Below are 24,231 nucleotides of genomic sequence, written 5' to 3' on the forward strand. Positions count from 1 at the left end.
TGCATTCATATAAATCATTCTCAATCTGTTTTCTTTGCATTTTCCTTCCTTTAACTGAGTTAGCATAGTTGTTTTCAAATGTTGTTTTTCCTATAAGGAATAAAGCTGTAATAGCCTTTCTCTAAATGGACTTGTAGAGCTAATTATTCTAATAATTATTTAATCTGCATTGATAGAGTCTTAATGCAATTTTTACAAATGGTTATGGATCAGGTTTTTTTGGCTATGGTCTGGATTTGACCATGAACATTAAAAACAGATTTATCTATTACCAGAACTCCCCTTCCTTGGGAGGGGGTGTTATTATTGTTTCTTTCCTTGCTTCTTTGTCTTGATCTGAGTGCCCCCCCCCCAAAAAAACCCTAGTGCTTAACACTTTCAGGCACTGAATAGAACCTGAATCTACATTAAGTGTCAGATTTACACATAATTTCCATGGTGTTTCCGTTTTCCAGTGTTATACCAAATCTTCCCCTTCTCAAGTCTCAAAAGGCAGGACACACATTGGGTTGTGCCAGTTTCTTGGACTATTTCATATGAAATAAAAGTGAACACCATAAAGCTCATTTTTGGCTTTGGTAAATTTAATTCTTTAACTAGTGTAATGTGGCTTTAAAATCTTGGTTCCTTACTGCCTTTGTTTTGATGACAAGAGCAATAGTTTTCAAATGCAATGGAACAAAAAGTACTTTCTGCTTATATCTGAACACATTGTGTAGTGTTTTTTTTTAGCCTTATAAAAATAATTAGCCTCTATATAGTTCTAATGGCAGCCTTGAAAGTTTTAGCCTGGAGCAGCCTCTAATGAACAGCCCTTGTTTTTTTCCATTTGGGCTTTGAGATTCCCTAAAGACTTGACTTCAGACCTCAGAGGGCAGCAGCTGCCATTTGTCTTGAGTACTAGTGTTGCGAAATAGTCAGACCACGTACTAATAGAACACATTTGTACAATTCAGTACATAGATGCTTGATAGAGGTTTAATGATGATCATCTGTTGAGAGCTTGTAGATGGGTGGACTTAGAGCAACTTCTATTGCACCTTATCAAAATAATACCATCTGTATTGATCAGGTGGGTGATGTTGCTTGGCTAAGCTTGCTTTCCCAGAGCAGGTTTTTGGTGTGTGTTTTTACAGACCGCTATGTTTTTATATTAAAAATCTCTTTTCTTATAAATTTCTAAGAAATCTTGAAGTACTTAATGCCTCAGATCTGTGCAAAGTTGTTCAGCTGCATAATTGACAAAACTGAACTCTTACATACTGTCCCTTCTCGTATACCATAAATAATAAAACTGGAGGGGATCCTGTAGTAGGCCATCCTTTCCAATGCTCTGCTTGTTGCAAGAAATGCAGGGCTAGAGCATTCCCACCAAGCCTACTACCCCTCGAGGTAATTGGTTCAATTGCCAAACTTTCCTTTTCATGTCAACACATTTCTCCAAACGCTGTGCCAAAATCTACCCTTCTGTCATAAAATTATAGAATCATAAAATTTTAGAGTTGGAAGGGACTACAAGAGTCATCTAGCCCAATCCTCTGCAATGCAGGAGTCTCAAGCAGAGAGATGGCCATCCAATCTCTACTTGAAAACCTCCAAGGAAGGAGAGTCCATCACCTCTTTTCCACTGTTCATATAGCTCTTACGGTCAGAAAGTTATTCCTGTGTTTAATCAGACTCTCCTTTTCTCTACTTGAACTTGAATCATAACTAATTCCCTCAACCGTTCCTCATAAGGCTTGGCTTCCATACTCTTGATCATTTTGGTCACCCTCACCTGCACATGTTCCAACTTGTCAATTGTGGCACCAAGAACTAGACACAGTATTCCAGGCGTGGTCTGACCAGGGCAGAATAGAGCAGTACTATTACTCCCTTTTATCAGCATACTATACTTCTGTTGATGCAGCGTAGAATACTATTAGCTTATTCCCCCCCTCTTTTTTTGGTTGCTGTATCATACTGTTGACTCATGTTAAGCTTGTGGTTTACTAAGACCCCTAGATCCTTTTCACATGTAGCATTGCCAGTCCACTTGTCCCCACCTTAGATTTGCACGATGGGTTATTTCTGCCTGCGCATAGATCCTTACATTTTTCCCTGTTGAAATTCATTTTGTTAGTTTCGGCCCAGTTCTCCAATCTGTTAACTCTGTCCTGAATCCTAATTCTATCTTCAGTGGCATAATTGTCTAACCCCCCCCACCCACTGGTCTGGTGTCATCTGCAAGTTGGTACAGATGCTGAACACTACAATTAGCATGACATTTGGAGTTTCCCTAGGGGCGCTCTGAAAGTAGCTTTGCAACTTCAAATACTTTTGAAGTATCTGTACCCAGTGCTTTTTTTCTGGGGATATGCAGGGGTACGCATAGCCCTAAACATTTTGTGAATCTTTGTACAGTGGTACCTCAGGTTACATACGCTTCAGGTTACAGACTCCACTAACCCAGAAATAGTACCTTGGGTTAAGAACTTTGCTTCAGGATGAGAACAGAAATTGCACAGCAGCGGTGCGGCGGCAGCAGGAGGCCCCATTAGCTAAAGTGGTGCTTCAGGTTAAGAACAGACCTCCAGAACAAAATAAGTACTTAACCCGAGGTATCACTGTACTTTTGTCCATTTACTGTATTTATTTTTCAAAATTTGAACTATAAAATGGTGATTTTCTTGAGTCAAAACGAGAGTACCCCTAAACATTTTTTTAACAACAAAAAAAGCACTGCCTGTACCCATTTATTTATCCCTGAGTCCATGTAAGTGGAGGAACACTTAAGTGTCAGGACCTGGCTGAGACAGTAAGCAACTGTACCTGAATCAACATCTTGAGGGGGTATGTTTTTCAGTCCAGATTTTATGAAGTCAGTTGCTGGAGCTGAAAGAGTTGTATCTTGAGGTGGATCTGGAGGAACTGGATCTAAAATGCATCAGGAAGGAGCTACTGATTTGAAAATGCAACGTATGAATTGACTTGGGGTGTGATGTGACCATACTGATGGGGCCCTTTACTCTAAGCCAGGGGTCAGCAAACTTTTTCAGCAGGGGGCCAGTCCACTGGGGCCGGACTATATTGTGAGGGGGAAAATGAACGAATTCCTGTGCCCCACAAATAACCCAGAGATGCATTTTAAATAAAAGCACACATTCTACTCATGTAAAAACACCAGGCAGGCCCCACAAATAACCCAGAGATGCATTTTAAATAAATGAACATATTCTACAAATGTAAAAACACGCTGATTCCCGGACTTAGTTTGCGATTGGGCCTTAGTTTGCCTACCCATGCTCTAAGCCTTGAACCTAGCTTATTGAATACCTGGAACTGTGTATGTTCAGGCCTTAGAGCCTTCATTGGAGCAGATGATAGGAGTGTTTAACATTGGCCTCTGAAATTGGCAGGAAGGATGACATTTCTGGACAGATCAGACCCTGTAAAAATAGTAGAGTCCTGGCCTTCTACCCTTGCTCATCAAGAGAACAATGCCTTCTGTCTGCTGCATTTCAGATTCTTAATTTCCACCTCCAGTTCCCAAAAAATGATCTCAAGGACCCTAAGCTGAAGAACATACCCTCTAGATCTCTCTACTGCCATCCATGGTCCTCCTTTGCCCCATGCAAAGTTCTGTTCAGCACTTTAAGGCAATTTATATCTCATAGCTACTTGCATTTTTGTCAGTGCTTAAGTATTTACTATAGATTCACTATAGACTGCGCAGTAATTATGATCATGTACATTAGCAGTAGATTTTATAGGCATAGGAAATAGTAGTCGATTAAGTTCAGCTTACAGCAGGTATGAAATTATTGACTTGGTCGATCTCCTCTTGCAGTCCTTCCTTTTGAAAGTGCTGAAATGTATTCTCCAGTTATTCAGCTACATTAGTGGTCGACTCTGAGGCTTTTAACATGTTTTTCATCAGCACCTTTGGGAGATGGATAACAAAGATCTTGACATAACAATGCAGTCAGCTTTGAGAATGTAATTGCAGTACAGGATATATGTGCTGTGTTGAAACATTGCATTAAACATGAAAGACATTGGTTGTTACATTTTGCCCCCCTCCCCCGCCAAGCTATTAAAGCACGCTTAAGGGAGTGTTCACCTGTGGCTTAAAAAAATTTGTTTAGACTAATATTTTCTCTGATCTTTGTCTGTGATAGAGAGAGTTAAGCTGGAAAAAAACCAATATAAATATCTTTGCTTCTCAGTTTGGGCAATTTCTGTTTTCAGTAATTAAGTTCTGAAGCACTACACTGAGTGTGATTCAAGGTGAAAGCCATTGTTTGAAGACAAAAACATGTGCATGATGTCATTTAGAGAAAATGATAGCTCTTCATTTATATCCCCACCTTCCAACACTTCTCCTGCCAATATTTTGTGAGGGAATGCTAAAACAAGTGAAGAGGCATGTTGGCAAAAGAATAGAAACATCTAGGCAGGATAAACAATCACTTTAGTGCCCATTGTTGTGTTATACATCTGTATACTCCAAAAAATTGTAGCAACAAAAATACATAGTTATGATTGATTGCTTTATAGGCCTATGAGCAAAAGAACCCCCACACAAAATGCTTCTAGTTATTCAGATGTGTTGTTGTTTTTGGTAAATTGAGGCATGCCTATAGAGGAAGGCACAAGGGAACTCCCCAAACACCCTGTGGGTTGGATACCTCATTTATTTTGCAGTATTTCCATGGTAGCAGTGCAATGGGCCAGTTGCTGATTGGACTGTTTCTTGAGGTGCCAAGGCCTTGTTCAGCAATCTAGCTCTCTTGGCTGGTATTAATAAAATATAGAGGTTTGTGATGAGAGCTGATAAGGTGTGGTGCCTTGGATTAAGGAAACCTGAGATCAAAACTGTGCTTGGTGATGAAGCTTCCTTGGGCTGCCCCAGAGGGGAAGAAGGACTCATCTACAGTCTCTGCCTAAAGACCAGCAGACTTTTGACTCTTCTTCCTCTGTCATTTAACAATGGCCATGCAGTCAGGCTAGTTGAACTGTTTCTGTACCAAAGAGCTGTTATGAGATCTATTCCCCCCCCCAATCTGTAAGCAACTCTAGGCAGTGGCGTAGCGTGGGTTGTCAGCACCCGGGGCCCCCTAACCCGTGGATTTTCGCACTGCGAGTGTGAGCGCCCATGTTGCGCCCGGTGCGGCCAGCACCCCCTGCACTCCCCACGCTACGCCACTGACTCTAGGGGCCTTATCAGTTGAAGTGGGTTGTTGATTAAAAAAAGAAAAGTATTTTTAAAATAGACTAAAAATAGTTTTGCCTAACCTACATCTGTGGTGATGACAGGCTTAATACCTTTTCACCTTGGTATTCTCTCACCCTTGTAGTAGGAAGTCAATATGCTGAATGCTTAGTTTGAATAGCACTTTGGGTGGTTCTTGTTATCTGGATAGATGTGGTCATGCTCATCAGCTGACATTGTTTACAGTACAAAAAATACATGTACTGCATGAAATAAATATACAGTGGTACCTTGGGTTAAGTACTTAATTCGTTTCGGAGGTCCGTTCTTAAACTGAAACTGTTCTTAACCTGAAGCACCACTTTAGCTAATGGGGCCTCCTGCTGCTACCGTGCCGCCGGAGCACGATTTCTGTTCTCATCCTGAAGCAAAGTTCTTAACCCGAGGTAATATTTCTGGGTTAGCGGAGTCTGTAAGCTGAAGCGTATGTAACCTGAAGTGTATGTAACCCGAGGTACCACTGTACCTAGCCAGCACAACCAGTACTTTTTAAAATTAAAGTTGTGTATATATAAATTTTGAGTTAAAATTTTAATATCTTGTGTCACCATCTTAACTTTCACTATAACTGTTTCCACTGGTTTAATTAATGTAAATTTGTTCTTTTAATTACCTTTTTCACTTTTGCATTGTAGGAGTGGCAGAACTCAATACAGAAGAATGCTGGCCTAGCTTTCATTGAGCTTGTCAACGAAGGAAGGTAACTTCCTAGTTATATTAATTTCTATAATCACCATTCCTCATTTGAGCAAATTCTGATTAATTTCTGTTGCTGACTTATGAAGTTCTTTGTCTACAATGTTTTGGATTTGGTAGCATACATTTGCATTCCTTTAGAAATATTGTACTTTGTGAACCTGATTCAGCCGCTAAATCTCCTGTACAGGTCTATGCAGAGGTTGTCTGAACCTGGGGAGGGAGTCTTGTTATAATAACTCAAAGAAAAATGCATCTCAGACTCAGGGCAAGTGTACCAGCCCCCCCCCCCCCCCCCGGCACAGGCTTGCTCCCATATTCTGTTGTGGTTTGGCATTTTCTCTTATCTGTAGTCATATTGATATAGTGTGCCTATGGCAGACCTGCACAGTTTGTGACCAGTAAGATGAAACTTCCTGTTTCTACTGGTTATTCGAAGGAATGTCAACTACTTGGCAGACCCAATACATGCTGGTTGCTTGTGTTTGACTTGCTGGAGCGCAAGTTATAGAGCACTGTTGTGGGGTCTCAGATCACTGATTTAAAAGTCTCATTAGTTACGTGTATGCATGTGAAATTTCTCAAATTGACCACTTCAGGCATTTTTTTAAAAAAAGAAATAGAAAAAAGCAAGTGTACTGTATATATTACATTGGGTGCTGTGGCAGAAAGGTGGTATATAAATGCAATACATAAATATACCAACTGATTTTTGCATAAGCACCTTTATCAAAAGGATTTTTGTTATAATAAATTTCGGAGTAAGATGTTCATACTTTTCAGTTCAGTTCATGAATACAAAGTGTGTTATAGAAAATGACAGATCATGGCAGAAACATTAACTTTGGCGTGCACTTAAATTCAGTAGAATTGTATATATTTCCTAAGTAATTCAAAAATACATAATAATCGCACCAGAAGTAGTAACCATAGTGATATAGAAAATGAATAAAGCACTTAATGATTTGAAAAGAGAAATACACCTATTTAGTCTCTCTTAGTAGAGTTAGAGAAACATCCACTATAATGTAAATTTTAAATGAAGACTTGGTGAACTCTAAATCCAAAGTAATCTTTATTAGCAGAGAGATTAACTACTCCCTCCTTCTTAGTGATTAGCACTTTCATCCTATGTCAAGTAGTAAACTCTGGCTGTTCTCCTCAGAGTGCTTTAGCCACTTTGGTAAAATGCCGAGTCAGCTGTTCAAGACAATACGAGTTGCTTCTGGTTTAAAGCTACTTTCTCAATGCAATAGAAAGCTTGCCGATAGATGAAATATTGTGGGAGAGTAAGTGTACACAAAGACCTAGAGAGGCTGATGGGTTTAATTCCAACATGTTTTTTTTTTGATCACATAGCTAAAAATTCTCTACAAAGAGGGATAAAGTGGGTATACAAAGTTAACAGTATAGTGAAATCCGGGCAGTTAGAAAGGTTAGTGATGTTCATTGTTGAATTTCCCATAATTTTGGAGCTTTGGATAATGTTTTGCAAACTCTGTTTGATTGAACAAATTATGCAATGATAATGCATTACTGCTTGAGGCAAGCACTGGAAAGTGTTCACTGAAAGGTATTTTTAACTTCAAGGGATTTATAAGAAGCTATAATGCAGAGTTAGAGAACAGATATAACGGCCATACTTAACAGTTTCAGATTGTGCCTGTTTGAATATAGTTCTTAATTTATAAAATTAGAGTTCTGGGGTTTGAGGCTTCCTGAAACTGAAGCCATATCCTCTGAACTACCAGTCTTCTCACTCCGTAATTTCAGATGTTTGAGATTAAGTACTTTGCACAAATTCCATGGGTGAACCCTGGTTCATATTAATCCCTGGAGATAGTGAAATTGAAGACATAGCCAGTTACATTTTATCCTGCAATCTCTATATAGCCATGAGGTTCAAAGACATTAACCCCCCTTGGTTTTTCAAATGCATCCTAAGAGGTAAAGCAAAAAACTCAGTTCCTGTTTTGCAACGAGAATCTCCCTATTGTGGATTCAGATAGCAGTAGCAGTTAATATGAGAAAAGGCACAGTTTGGACAGAATGCTTCAATTTAGGGTCATTTCTAATATTTTAACATATCTGGTAAATTAAATGCCTCATGCTGTTTCATATCTAATTGTCACTGCTGGACAGCATTTACATTTTGTGAATCATAGAATCATAGAATCATAGAGTTGGAAGAGACCACAAGGGCCATCGAGTCCAACCCCCTGCCAAGCAGGAAACACCATCAGAGCACTCCTGACATATGGTTGTCAAGCCTCTGCTTAAAGACCTCCAAAGAAGGAGACTCCACCACACTCCTTGGCAGCAAATTCCACTGTCGAACAGCTCTTACTGTCAGGAAGTTCTTCCTAATGTTTAGGTGGAATCTTCTTTCTTGTAGTTTGGATCCATTGCTCCGTGTCCGCTTCTCTGGAGCAGCAGAAAACAACCTTTCTCCCTCCTCTATGTGACATCCTTTTATATATTTGAACATGGCTATCATATCACCCCTTAACCTCCTCTTCTCCAGGCTAAACATGCCCAGCTCCCTTAGCCGTTCCTCATAGGGCATCGTTTCCAGGCCTTTGACCATTTTGGTTGCCCTCCTCTGGACACGTTCCAGTTTGTCAGTGTCCTTCTTGAACTGTGGTGCCCAGAACTGGACACAGTACTCCAGGTCTGACCAGAGCAGAATACAGTGGCACTCTTACTTCCCTTGATCTAGATGCTATACTCCTATTGATGCAGCCCAGATTTGCATTGGCTTTTTTAGCTGCTGCGTCACACTGTTGGCTCATGTCAAGTTTGTGGTCAACCAAGACTCCTAGATCCTTTTCACATGTACTGCTCTCAAGCCAGGTGTCACCCATCTTGTATTTGTGCCTCTCATTTTTTTTGCCCAAGTGCAGTACTTTACATTTCTCCCTGTTAAAATTCATCTTGTTTGTTTTGGCCCAGTTCTCTAATCTGTCAAGGTCGTTTTGAAGTGTGATCCTGTCCTCTGGGGTGTTAGCCACCCCTCCCAGTTTGGTGTCATCTGCAAATTTGATCAGGATGCCCTTGAGTCCATCATCCAAGTCGTTGATAAAGATGTTGAATAAGACCGGGCCCAAGACAGAACCCTGTGGCACCCCACTAGTCACTCTTCTCCAGGATGAAGAGGAACCATTGATGAGCACCCTTTGGGTTCGGTCAGTCAGCCAGTTACAAATCCGCTGAGTGGTAGCATAGTCAAGACCGCATTTTACCAGCTTCTTTACAAGAATATCATGGGGCATCTTGTCAAATGCCTTGCTGAAATCAAGGTAGACTACATCCACTGCGTTCCCTTCATCTACCAGGCTTGTAATTCTGTCAAAAAACAAGATCAGGTTAGTCTGACATGACTTATTTTTCAGAAATCCATGCTGACTATTGGTGATCACAGCATTCCTTTCTAGGTGCTCACAGACTGTTTGCTTAATGATCTGCTCCAGAATCTTCCCTGGTATTGATGTCAGACTGACTGGGCGGTAATTATTTGGGTCCTCTCTTTTCCCCTTTTTGAAAATAGGGACAACATTTGCCCTCCTCCAGTCTGCCGGGACTTCGCCTGTTCTCCAGGAATTCTCAAAGATGACTGCCAGTGGTTCTGAGATCACATCTGCCAGTTCTTTTAATACTCTTGGATGCAGTTTATCTGGCCCTGGAGACTTGAATACATCTAAACTAGCCAAGTATTCTTGTACTATCTCCTTAGTTATTCTGGGCTGTTTCCTCTGCTGAATCATTTGCTCCAAATTCTTCAGGTCGGGCATTGTTTTCTTTATCGGAGAAGACTGAGGCAAAGAAGGCATTGAGGAGTTCAGCCCTTTCTGTGTCCCCTGTTTGCATTTCACCATCTTCTCCTCTGAGTGACCCCACTATTTCTTTGTTCTTCCTTTTGCCACGAGCATACCCATAAAAGCCTTTTTTGTTGCTTTTAACCTCTCTAGCAAGCCTGAGTTCATTCTGTGTTTTAGCTTTTCTGACTTTGTGTCTACACGTGCTGGCTATTTGTTTTAATTCCTCTTTGGTGGTTTCCCCCCTTTTCCATTTTTTGTACACATCCTTTTTTAATCTTAACTCAGTTAAAAGTTCTTTAGATAGCCACCTTGGCTTCTTTAGGCACCTTCCATGTTTCCGTCTCATTGGTATTGCCTGAAGTTGTGCTTTTACTATCTCCCTCTTAACAAAATCCCAGCCATCATGAACTCCCTTTCCTTTTAGTATTACTGTCCATGGGATCTCATCCAGCACTTCCCTAAGTTTTATGGTCGGCTTTTTTAAAGTCAAGAAATTGAGTCCTAGTATGCTTGGCTGCTCCTTTCCACTGTATAGTAAACTTCAGAAGAGCATGATCACTCGCGCCTAATGATCCTTCCACTTCTACCCCACTAACCAGGTCATCAACATTGGTTAGGACCAGATCTAAAATGGCTGTTCCTCTTGTTGCTTCTCCCACTTTCTGGACAATGAAGTTGTCTGCAAGGCCAGTGAGGAATCTGTTTGACCTTATGCTCTTGGCTGAGTTTGACATCCAACAAATATCCGGGTAATTGAAGTCCCCCATTACTACTATCTCCCTTCCTTTTGCATGCTTGGCCATCTGTTCCAGGAAGGCATCATCTATGTCCTCCGTTTGGCTTGGGGATCTATAGTAAACTCCCACAATGAGGTCACTGTTATTCTTCCCTCCCTTAATTTTGACCCAAATGCTCTCACTTTGGCTTTGAGGTTCTAAATCTTGGATCTCTTCACAGGTATACACATCCCTGACATATAACGCCACTCCTCCTCCTTTCTTGTCTGGTCTGTTTCTCTGAAATAGATTGTATCCCTCCATTATTACATTCCAATCGTGGGACTTATCCCACCAGGTTTCAGTGATGCCTATTATGTCATATTTAGTTTGCTGTACCAAGAGCTCAAGCTCATCTTGTTTATTTCCCATGCTTTGCGCATTAGTGTACAGACATTGAAGTCCATTAATCATTCCCCCGTGTCTCTTATTTAAGGATTTTTTCCTCCCACCACTAGGTCTGTGTGCTGTTTTCTCCATTTGGTCTATGACATTTGGATGATCATCTTCATCATTTGATAGACTCCTACCTTCAGGAGCACTGTCTCCCTCCCCCACATTAGTCAGTTTAAAGCCCTCCTGATGAGGTTTCTGAGATTTTTTGCAAAAACATTCCTCCCAACCGTTGTGAGGTACAGCCCATCGCTTGCCAGAAGTCCATCTTTAAGAAACTGCAGTCTGTGATCTAAGAATCCAAACCGTTCCTGTTTACACCATTTGTGAAGCCAGTTGTTCACTTCCACTATTTTTCCCCTCTCTTCCTGGGCCACGTCGTTCAACTGGGAGGACAGATGAGATGACAATTTGTGCATTTAATTGCTTCAATTTCCTGCCCAGAGCCTTGTAGTCTCTTTTGATCTTCTGGAGGCTATTGCTTGCAGTGTCATTGGTTCCCACATGAACCAAGAGGAAGGGGTATTTGTCAGTGGGTTTTATGATTCCTTGCAGTCGTTCAGTTACATCTTGGATCTTAGCCCCGGGGAGACAGCACACTTCCCGAGACATCTTGTCAGGCCCACAGATCACTGCTTCTGTTCCCCTCAGTAGGGAATCCCCTATCACCACTACACGCCTCCTCTTAGGTCTGGTCGGGGTTCTTCCGTGAGCTGTCCGTTCCAAGGTCGCCTGCACATTCCCTGAGGACTGACTTTGCTGCTCGTCTTCATATACCTGATTGACTGTAATGAGGGAGAGATCCTCAAATGGAGTCTGCTCTTCGTCTTCCATGCTAGGGGAGAGGACCTCAAAGTGACTGTGTATTTCTAAACAATCAGAACGAACCCTGGGCCTCCTACTTCTTTGAGTCACGTTTCTCCATATATCTGGCTCCTGTGTTGGTGAACTAGCCTCCTTCTCAGGGGAGTCCCCTGTCTCCTCCTTGGTGGAGACGGTGTGCTCTGTTGCTTCCAAGAAGAGCTCCAGCTCTCTAATTCTTTGGAGCGTTGCTACACGTTCCTCCAGTTGCTGGACTTTGTACTCAGCTGTGTACAAAGAGCGAGCAATTAGCAATATATGGTGTTAATTTGAACATATAATATTTTCATTAACACAGTATAGTATTAATATTTCAAATATCAGCATTTCAAAAGGAATAATTGCATATACTATAGGGGATGCTTGCTGTATGTTTATTTATGTAACACACAGCCCTAAACTATCTTTCTCCACTACCCTCCATATGTTGATAGCAGGAGCAGGTGTTAGGATAGCATTTAGGTGCCTCTCTCATGGCTGCCGGGACGCGGGTGGCGCTGTGGGTTAAACCACAGAGCCTAGGGCTTGCCGATCAGAAGGTCGGCGGTTCGAATCCCTGCAACGGGGTGAGCTCGCGTTGCTCTGTCCCTGCTCCTGCCAATCTAGCAGTTCGAAAGCACGTCAAAGTGCAAGTAGATAAATAGGTACCACTCCAGCGGGAAGGTAAATGGTGTTTCCGTGTGCTGCTCTGGTTCGCCAGAAGCGGCTTAGTCATGCTGGCCACATGACCCGGAAGCTGTACGCTGGCTCCCTCGGCCAATAAAGCGAGATGAGCGCCACAACCCCAGAGTCGGCCACGACTGGACCTAATGGTCAGGGGTCCCTTTACCTTTACCTTTACCTCATGGCTGCCAGCAGATAGGAGCATGACTGGTGGTGAAGGAGTGTGCTCTGGTCACTTGAAGGCTGTTGAATCTTGTGCTGGAGGAGAAAAACAAAAATAAATCCAAATACATCCTCCCACCTCTTGCAAAAATATGTGAACTGCTGTAGAATGTACATATGATTATATTTTAGTCACGTAGTACATACAGTTATATTTTATTTATTTATTAGATTTAAATCCTGCCTTTCCACTGGAGACCTTGAAGCTGCTCATAGCATTTATAAAATGCAGTGGATAAATCATGCACGTTAAAACAAAACGAAGCCTGTGCAGCTGGAGCAAGAGCCTAGTGTTATCTTCACCTGGCTTCCTCTCTCTCCTGTTCCACCCTCCCCCAGGGCAGCTGGTGGTGCAAGACCATGTGGTAGAAATCTTGTTTGAGTATTTAGGGAACTGTGTTTGCGGCTGCTTTCATTCCGTTGACGTTTCCTGGGATCCAGACCATTTGCTTGCTATAGGGCATAAATTATTAGTGTAATTTATAGGTTTCTGTAATCTACATTAAAATACATTTGCTTTTGATTCTCCCCCCCCCCCGCCCAACAACTTGCTTAAAAAGAAAACAGCTTCAACATAGCTCAGCTGTTAATAGGGAAACCTAACAGCTTCAGCAATGGACTTGTTAATGATACGCACCTTGCCCAGACAGAACAGAACACTGGTTCCTCAGTGTGTTAAGAGCACTGTGCTATCTAGACTAATAATGCATTCATCAAGGGCCAAGGTCATAACGATATGAATGAGGTGAAGGCAGGTCAGAAAGTCCTTAGCACTGCAACCCAATATGTGTACTTTAGTTCTCAAAATTCAGAGTTGTAGGGAAAGATTTATTCTGTATGTTACAATGATGGGCTTCTTTCCTTAAAGCATGTAAAGTTAACTATTAAGATTGAAGCATGCTTTGTACATTTGAGAACCTTAATAAATATTAAGAGCATTTTTTTTAAAACAGGCCCCTCTTCTACAGTTAACACCAGCTGCTTTTCTCTTATATAGGACTGGACAGGATATTCATGTACAGATACTGAACAATATTTATCTGTTTTTCATTCCACCGTTCACCATTTACGCTCTATTGTGCACCATATTGCAAAATTATTTTTCACAAATTTATTATTCTTCAGTTATAAACTTCAGTGTATTTACAATTTATGTGACTGAAATATCAGTTCTGAATTGGAAAAATAGGCCAATTTTATTGCAGCTTTTGCCAACCTGTTGCCCTCCAGATGTTTTGGTACTACTAGGAAATGTAGTCCAAAAATACTTGGAGGGCAACAGATGGGCCAAGGCTATTCCACTGGATACTCATACAAGTCAAAGATCATGACTCGACATAAAAAATTGTTCAGTAGCACCTTAGAGACCAACTAAGTTTGTTCTGGGTCTAAGCTTTCGTGTGCATGCACACTTCATGCATGCACACTTCATGCACACGAAAGCTTATACCCAGAACAAACTTAGTTGGTCTCTAAGGTGCTACTGGACAGTTTTTTATTTATTTCGACTCCGTCAGACCAACATGGCTACCTACCTGAATCATGACTCTACACTTATAGATAGATTACTAAATCATGGTTGCAATCAACCAGTTAAAGAATCATTCATCTGTTAATTATCTGCCTTTTTTTACCTGCCTATATAAAATATCCTTAAATTTTATATTCCTGCTATAACTCCCCCCACATCCACAATTCTACCAGCTTGTTACCTCATTATCTCTTGCTGCCCAGAACTCCTATATCATCTCTCTTCTCAAAACCCGCTTCTTTCACTAAGCCTTTGGCTTAACCCTTCTACTTGCATCCCCTACTGCAACAATGCTTTGAGTATGTGTAACAGTTGTATGCCTCCCTGGCTATGCCCTTTCTCCTATCTTTCCACACCAACTTTTGTCAGAATTTAAGTTGTCAGTTCCGTCAGACAGGGAATCAGATTTTGCACTATGTGAGTTGATGGTGATACTATTTCAACAATAAGTAATTGTATCTGTAACTTTTATATGGGTGCATTTTTGAAATATTTAGGGGAATACAACACTTAAAATTTCACAACCAAATGTATATCATTTATTGTTAGAATGAAAGAGCATGTATTTTATACTAAGTTCAAAATAGTATTAAAAAGTCCTTTTATTGACACCAATTAAAATAATGACTTTTTCCAAGTTACTTAAAAGGATTATGAGGAGAAAACTGGGGTAACATTTCCCCAGTTTTCATTTCTGGAAATGTCAAGTGTAGAACCCTCACCGACACTGAAAAACAATTTTTAAAAAACCCTCAAGACCACAGTTTTGTCTTGTATGTGTTTTTTTTATGTGTATGATGGTCTATGTCTAATAGAAAACTATGTTCTTACAATTAACAAATTCGTTTTAATGTTCTGGATTCATAATAGGAATTGCTTTAAGAACATGCTAGATAAAACCACAATACATAACTGAGAAGAACATCAAACAATGTTAAGGATGTGATGAAAATACAAATGATATCTTGGGGTGTCCTGAAAGGATAGGGAGAATAATTCAGCTAGTGTTTTGAAGATCACATAGAGATTTTACATTCTGTGTTAAAATGTTCACCTATAAAACAAAGTATATTTTTAGAAGTTTGGCTTTTATTGCTTTGAGTTCTGTTTGATCATCTCTGCATGCATTTAAATATCTTTGTGCAAATTGGGAACATCTGCGTTAGTAAACTTAATAGAAAATCTCAGGTGATTTGCAGATGACTAAGGCTCTTGCTTTTCAGCTAATGTAAGTCCAGCTCACTTCAATGAGGCCTGTATCAGTAAAGTGCTTTAAGTATCAGATTGTAGTGTTAAGGTTTTGCAAGGGCATGTCAGCATCTTTAAACAGAAAAGAGTTAATGTTTTCGATATTTAAAATGAAAACCAGAGACAGCTAATTCAGCTTCAGTATTATCTAGGAAACTTCGAGTACTGGTTGTCAGTAAAGTAAGCCTGTGCCAGAAAATCATGGTGCTGTTTGCCTGTGGTTTCCATACATTTGCACTGATTCCATTTTCAGCTACCATCCTTTCTTAAAAGAATATCAGTGGAATATGGGCTCAGTTTTTATGTATAGCCTACATTTGGTTAACTGTTCTTGCTTATTATCAAATTGAGCTTCATAACTAACTAAGTTTTTTATGTACTGTATTGGTAGAGGTGTATTTTAGCTTTAAACTATTCATCAATAGTGTGTAGTATTGGTGGTGATTTAAATCAATGCCTGATAGAAAGTTCTGTGTTTGTTTCAATATGAGAATCATTCTGTTGCATTCATGGTAGTCACCATTCATTTAAACAGTAGCCATTCATTTCAGTGGAAGGACCCACTCTACTCTAAAGTAATGTATGCAAATTGGAGTCAAACTTACCCTTTAAGTTAAATGGAAACCCAACTTCAGACGAAGGTTTATCCTCAGGACCACAGCAGGTGAGAAAAGGGGTTTAAATTCCATTTAATTTCAGGTCTTCATTCGTTCTGAACCTATTAATGATCAACCCTTCCAGCTGTTTTTATTTACATTTTTAGAAACCGGCATTTTGATGCAAGAGGTGTTCATCAAGTATATTTTGGGTCACAACTCCCTCTCTCAAAATTAATGACTAAGTACTTCCAGGTGGTGCAGTTCCATGCTTGTGTCTGAACATCTGTTCCTGGAGCATATTGCTGGATTTGGACATCGGTGTTTTTACTGAAAATGCTTAAAAACCTTTGGTTCTTTTGTTGGTTGTTTTTTTGAAATCCATCATTACCAATTTGTCCCAAATTTATTTCTGTTTACAGATTGCTGAGCCAAACCATGAAGGATCATCTGGTGAGAGTTGCAAATGAAGCAGAATTTATCTTGAGCAGACAAAGAGCTGAAGATATTCACAGGCATGCTGAATTTGAGGCAAGTCCCAAATCTTACACGGTGCACTAGTATTTCATTCATACATAGTAGAGTAGCAAACTGAAACATAGGTACCACAGCTATATGCCACATTAAAAATGTAAACACATCAGGTGCCTGTGAAGTTCTGTCTTTAAAATCCCTGACCATGTTGACCTGTAAATAGTACACAGAAGCTCTGAAGCACCTATTCTCTTGGATCCAGAGATCTTTCACAAATAGAAAAGCACTTCCACATGTGCAAGGCAACCCTACTGAATTCCTTCAATTCCCAGGTCCTTCTGCTTCTCTGTGTACCCCATCTTGCACATCCAGAGAGTTCCCTGACCCTCCGGAGCAGCTATGGGGAGAAGAGGGAACTTTTAGTGGGGGTGGAAGAGACAAGAAGGACCCATTATGTATCTTCTCTGGACAGGGCTGCTGGTTGGAGAATAGGGATAAAATTTGGGATGATTTACAATTTTGTATTTTAACCTTCATAATTGGCAATGATGTTCATTCATCCAGTATAACATCTGGTATAATATAGATAAAAGGCTAACTTTAATAAAGCAATGTGTTGTTTGTAGACTTAAATTGAACTTTGCATTATTTTTCTTAATGAAATATTCTTTGGTAATTGCACTTCCCTCTGAGTCATCAGAACAAAAAAAAAAATACTTTTAGGCAAACTTCTACTTTTCTTTTTCCTTGAAGTCACTTGCGTGATTGTAGTTTTTTTAGTCTTCCTTTGCATAGGGTTGAGCTCCTACACTCTTGCTACTTAGAACACTCTCATTTTCCAAACCATTCTGACTGATTTTTTTGCACCAGCCCCTTCATTTGGTCAAATAGGTATAATATTTTACGGCAGTCTGTTTAGTCCGATGCATTCTAGCACTGGTCTCATGGATGTTTCACACACAATAGTTGCTGCACACATACGAATTATTTCCCTCTTTATGCATCCCATGACCACATTATCCTTTTTGACGTAGCATTGCAAATGGATCTTATGAACTATAACCTTACCAGTATGATTCCTTAATCCTCTCGTGCTTATGGCTTTCAAAGATATTGTCCCTGACTGTCCTTGTTGATGTGGATTATGTTCTTTAGTCTCCTCTCCACTCCTCTACTGGAATCTTAAGTACTTGATAAAAACAACATGTCGTTGGAATTAAACTTACTGGTCTATCTAGATCAGGCTGCTCTTTGTATAAATTTACTCTCTAGCAATCTTTTAGCCATTTCAAAATAAAACGATTGACTGAGTAGAGCTGCTTTTGCACAATGTCTTTAGTGGGGACTGGCAGGGTAAAAGCACCTTAAAGAACCTCGCCAGAGTTTGCAGCTGGTACAGAACTGGCAATCAATAAGAAGAGTGGAGCAGCTAAGCTACTAATTTGGATCTAGAGTTAGCTGCTTCTGAATCATCATTTTTGTAAGGATCACATTTTAGATTTTCTAATTGCTACCATTTCTGTCAACAATTTCAGCATTAAAAAACAAACAAACTTGCCTTTAATTTTCTGGGGAAACCTAGTACAAATGTGTATTTGTTCACATGGGGGTTTCACACAATGACTTTTGGACAAATAAACGCCTGAGTGTCTTTCACACAAATAAATCCTTAGTCTGTTCTGTAATAGTATTTCAGTTTCCAGTGGCTCATAAAAATGTAGCCATGGATATGTTACCGCCTCCACCCTAATATTTACACATATAAATATACTGCAAACAAAGTCTAAAAAGTTATTTTTTTGCTGAAGTAGTAACAAAAAAAGTATTTTATATTTTTTTATAAACCCAAACTAAATAAAAATAAGGGATAATTTATATTGAGGGACAATGAATTACATTGACATGTATTTTGAATTTATTGGATTACTATGGCCTCCCGACCAGTTCAATACAGAAAAAAAAGAAATACCTCATAAAAAACTAGTTTTTTATTGGATTCTCCTAAGAACTAATTTTATTTTTGCTTTGCAGCTTTCTTTTACAAATGAAACATTGAGGATTTCCCTTATATATTAACACATAAACATTTGTTTTAAAATGCGTAAGAAGTGGAAAGTTTATTTTCCTGGACAGTGGTAATGTTTCTAAAGGTCATCTCTGTGGGTCTCAGGATTCATGCTGTGCATTGTTTAATAAGCTGTACTTCATCTAGACCTAGTTACCCACTCCTGCAAACAGAGATGTTGTCAGATATCTACATTGTCATTTTGTGCTAGTGAAATAGCAGGCAGGTTTCATTTGTTACATCAAAAAATGAAGGGTTGGTAGACAGTCCTGTGGAGACGAAATATACATCTTTTTTAGTTCATTGCCTGATAATCATTGGAGTCTGACAAAGGTGACAACTTATACACTGGTTTTATGCAGATGCACCATGAGTGACATGGCCTCATTGATTAGGTGAATTACTCTTCTTTTCCTGCTGCTAACATATCCCTCTGCCCTTTAACCGCACTTTTTTCACATAAGAATAGCTAAATCATGGGAATTTTTTTTTTACTGCATTTCAAAATGCTGCCTCTGTCAGAACTGACCACAATTTTTTATTTCTCTGTGTGTTTCTTATGTCTTTGAACTGTCTTCAGGCAGGTGTTGGTTGACACTTCTTGATCTGATGTTGCCTTGACTCTGTTATATCTCAGTGTGATGGCTGAAGGGATTTAATTCACATAATCTTGAACTTAAACAGAAGCTAGACTGCAGAAAAGACAGCACTTCTGTTATACTTATCAGAACTGGAGGAGGCAGCCATAGTTTTCTCTGTTGACCAAGGCATGTTGCTCTTGAACTCACAAGATATCCATATGTTTCAGCAGAAATTAGTTTTGGAAAGAGAAGCATTGGGGGGAAAATCTGTGAAGGAATAGATAGGAGTTAAGACTCAGTCATGAACATAGCATGAATCCAAATGTAGCAGAATTATTCAGATGGGTGCAGAAAACAAACTATAACTAAAACCACGTGGTGATTTGCTGTAACGCTGCCACACTTCGGAGCAAGTTAATTCTGTTATCAAATCACGCAAACATAAGGGAATATGTTCACACATAACAGTAAAATGTGATTTAACTCTTAGTACTGCTGTTTAAAATACCCTGAAGAAAATTTTGAAATAAAAAGTGATATTAATTTTTATATTAAAGCACAAAACAGCACACAGTATGCATTTAGATCATCATTTTCATAATAAGCACAAGACCATATTTTTTTTTAAATGTATCTTCTAAAGAATGAAACCAACATCTGAAGACATCTGAAGGCAGTCCTGTATAGGGAAGCCATTTAAAGTGTAATGTTTTATTATGTTTTTATATATGTTGGAAGTTGTCCATAGTTGCTGGGGCAACCCAGTCAGATAGGTGGGGTACAAATAATAAAAATATTATTGTTGTTGTTGTTGTTGTTGTTGTTGTTGTTGTTGTTGTTGTTGTTGTTCCATTTAAGCATTGGCAAAGAGAAAGGGCAGAACTTTGTTTTGTTGTCTGTGCTGATTTTTCTCAATGCCCACACAATCCTACTGCATGCAGGGATCCTTTGATAGTCAGTGCAATAGACTTATGAGCATTGCACAATTAATTTGGAATGAGCAATAATTTTTACGACTTCCCAGGGCTAAATCTGGAGTGACTTGAACCTGATTTTTATTATTATTTAAAGGGAAGTCTATTAAATATTCATAGATACTGTGAATGCTTATAGGTGCCACAAATACAACGTATTCTTTCAGGGTTTTCCGTGAACATCTCCTGCAAAAATGGGGTGATGACACCACTGCCATAACCTCTTAAAAGTAAATGGTAAACATGTGTACTGGAAAATAGGTGTAGCACCATGTCACTTCTAGCAGGGGGGAAATTGTGAAGCACCCCAAACAGAAATGGGTCTGAATCCCTGGCAATGTCCCTTCAAGTAGTATGCATATGTTAATAACAGTCTGCATGCATTTTGGATTATGTGTTTGAGCACTAGCTGTTGGTGGTTTTATTAGGAGCTCTGAAAATCAGTGGTACAGTGATGTGCACATCAGTTTTGGGCACTTGTTGTCTACACTGACCGTCAGTGGCCCTCTAAGGTTTCAGGCAGGTCATCCTACCTGGGACCTTCTGCATGCAAAGTGGATGCTTAATAGTCCCAACTGTGATATATACAAGAGTGATTAAGAGACAAGCATAAGAATGTTAAATATAAAGTGATGAACAAAGAAAATATAAGTGTGAATAAAATGTGTTTCATTTTATACTGCTTTGTTTGGATGTTGATGGCTTGTGACTGGCCAGTCAGTTTCTCAGTAGTATAAACAGTTATTCTTCAAAATGCAGCATGTTTTACACACACACACACACACAGAGAGAGAGAGAGGGAGAGAGAGAGAGAGAGAGAGAGAGAGAGAGAGAGAGATACGCAGGTTACAATTTTTGTGGTTTATAAGTAAGGCATGCATCGTTTCCTTTTTGTGGTGATGTCTTTACTTAAATTATGCATTTGTCGCAAATTGCAATAGTCTTACGTTCTGATTATTAGCAGTTTGTCAATATAACTGGGATATTCATTGGATTCTTCTTTGTTGTAAATCATATTAGGCAGCTAACTTCTCTGCATGATTGCCCTTCAATAATTAAATCTAGCATTTCCAGCTGCTGTAAAATTTGTTGCCCTTTTCCCTTCAGTTATGTTTCTTCATGCGTATTAGTTGGACTTCTCTATAGCCCTAATTTTCACCCTGTGCCAATTTATAGGCTATAGTTAAGCAGCAATAAGCTGTTCATGTTTTGGTTTATGGCTTATGTTGAATATGAATGTAAATGTAGTCATGCCTTGCTCAAAAGATACAGGTAGTTTCTAGCTTATTTCACGTGTCCTCCTTTGCAAAAATAAAATAATGTTTTCTGTGAGTCTTCCCTTTCCTTATAGCTAAGCATCAGATATGCTTTATCTATTAAATCTTAGCTTTTGAGTAGTCTTGAGAAACATTTCCTGTATTGTGTTTACACACATGAACATGTTTGAACTCTCTTTTTTTTTAAAAAAGAAGGCAAAATAATGAAGAGAATAATCATAGGAACAGTTTATTAGGAGCAACCAATACTGGAAATCAGCCCTAAGCCATTACGCCTTCTTACAGCATTAGTAATACAACCATCACATAGCTGTGAGATAGGATAGGCACAGGCCATAATTTGGGCCAGGCAAAGGTGCCAACAGGATTTCCTGGGCTGGGTATACTGTATGTGGATCGGGCCCCTCCTATATCTACATATATATATATATATATGTATGTTAATGTAGGTATAATAGCATACATAATATATGTGTGTCAATATATGTATTAACATATATTAACCTAGCTTATCTCACGGAGATGCTGCAAATATAAAAGGGGGAAAGAGAGGGAAACATGTACAATGTTTAGCTCCCGAGTGGAAAAGCAAAATAGAAATATACGTTATGCATATATGTTGCACATAGTTAAAGTATGGAATCAGCTCGCATGGGAGACAGTGATGACATCTGAAGAGGATTCAATAAATTTATGGAGGCCAAGGCTATCAATAGCAAGATACCACTTTGATTCATCTTGCAATTTCCCTATCCTTCCCCTTTCTATATTTAGCTTGTTTGTGCATCTAAGGGATGAGGGCAGCTAATGTAAAACCCTGAACTTCAAGGAAAAAGAGGGAAAGCATTTGTAGGATTCTGCTTTTTCAGCCATACTAGACTAGTGCAGAATGTGAACAGATTCATTTTAAAAGTTTGTTTCCATACAATAAGATGTAAATAGGAGAAAACATACACTATTGGCTTGGGGGGAAATATGGCATTAAAAGGTGGGAAATAGGTATTTATTGAGATAATTTATGTGCTCTCTGTGTTTGTGTATTATGCATGTAGAACAATTGCAAGTGAGGCTTCCAGACATCTGGAGAAATCTCTGTCCCTAAACTGTAGTGCTGCACTGACTTTATTATTTTTCAATTTGCAAAAAAAGAAAAGAAAAGAAAAAGCATTTCATCTTAACATGTTGTGTTAAGGGCTTTCCATGTTTACTCAAGCTCCAAATTGCAATTGTTAAGGGCAATGTAGATACTGGTATGGTACCCAGTGATAATTCAGGCTTCCGCACTATTTGGAGCTGGATGGCTGTTAACAGCTGAAGAGTGAGCAGTGCCGTTTATAGATGCATCAGGCATAATATATTAGCTGAGTAGGTAAGGAGTGTTTGGGGAAGCTGCACGTGAAGAAATTCTGACTGGAAATTCACCACACATTGCTGTGGTGGGGAAAAGACATTGCATTTTATTGAAGTATCATGCAGAAATTCGTACAGTGGTGCCTCGCAAGACGAAAATAATCCGTTCCGCGAGTCTCTTCGTCTAGCGGTTTTTTCGTCTTGCGAAGCAACCCTATTAGCAGATTAGCGGATTAGCGCTATTAGCGGTTTAGCGGCTTAGCGGCTAAAAGGCTATTAGCGGCTTAGCGGCTTAGAAAAAAGGGGGGAGCGAAAAAAATCGCAAGACTTGCAAGACGTTTTCGTCTTGCGAAGCAAGCCCATAGGGAAATTCGTCTTGCGAAGCGCATCGAAAAACGGAAAACCCTTTCAACTAGCGGGTTTTTCGTCTTTCGAGGCATTCGTCTTGCGGGGCACCACTGTATCTGTTTACATCCCTGCTAAATATAGACATTATATAGATATAGTGGGGGTGTGTGTGCAGTTTGGCTTGGTTGCCCACTTGCTGATCCAGAGGCTTTTAAATTTATATCTCTCCCCTTGCCTTTCAAACTGTTTTTGCTCATCTGTAATTTCTTCTCCGCCTCTCCTTTCACACTTAATTTGTATCTTATCCCATGGACCCAAACTGCCACATTCTTTCATTTTTCCTATAACGTTAATGTCAAATTATTATTGGTTTCACTTTATAAATTACAGTGGTACCTCGGGTTAAGTACTTAATTTGTTCCGGAGGTCTGTACTTAACCTGAAACTGTTCTTAACCTGAAGCACCACTTTAGCTAATGGGGTCTCCTGCTGCCACCGCTCCAGCAGAGCACAATTTCTGTTCTTGTCCTGAAGCAAAGTTCTTAACCTGAAGCACCATTTCTTTGTTAGCGGAGTCTGTAACCTGAAGCGTATGTAACCTGAAGCGTATGTAACCCGAGGTACCACTGTATCTTTTACCTCTTTCTGACTTCCATCAGCATCTTCTCTCTGCCTTTCCCCGAGATGGGGGATACCTTCCTCGCTTGTGTATCCTTCCCAGATTTTTCTGACTTTAGCCACCATACAGGAAGATGCTGGTGCTGGTAATCAGGTCCAACCAAAAGGCTATAGCTTAGCCAGGGGGATCAGCTGAATCCCTTTGCGCTCTACTGAATCTTCTCTCACAACAGGTTCATACTGAGCATATGAGGGGGGAATCCTTATAAATTCTCATTACCTACAAATATGACTTTTTAATTTAGCTGGTTTGTGAAATTCAAGAAAAAATACAAACACGTTACACGGCTATTAGAAAAAAAAGGACATGGTAGATGTTCCCCTTGAGCTAATATGTCGAACTCTTATCCAAAGGTGAAATTATAATCTCCCCACACTCTACAAGTTATACATTTGATGCATAACTGATGTAGTGCTTACACATGA

The 24,231-nt window shown here is 39.6% G+C and overlaps 1 protein-coding gene across 4 annotated transcripts in view; it reads left to right on the forward strand.

Annotated features, from left to right (window-relative positions):
- Positions 1–24,231, forward strand: part of LRBA (LPS responsive beige-like anchor protein) — a 354,335-nt gene that overhangs the window by 112,581 nt on the left and 217,523 nt on the right. For all 4 annotated transcript variants that reach the window (XM_083630908.1, XM_083630910.1, XM_083630909.1 and 1 more), the window contains exons 35-36: positions 5,890–5,954; positions 16,481–16,589. In XM_083630908.1, coding sequence (XP_083487034.1) covers positions 5,890–5,954; positions 16,481–16,589 — 174 coding nt within the window. The remainder of the gene's footprint in view (positions 1–5,889; positions 5,955–16,480; positions 16,590–24,231) is intronic.

Source organism: Podarcis filfolensis (genome assembly GCF_964270895.1).
Source record: "Podarcis filfolensis genome assembly, chromosome: 9".
NCBI lineage: Eukaryota > Metazoa > Chordata > Lepidosauria > Squamata > Lacertidae > Podarcis > Podarcis filfolensis.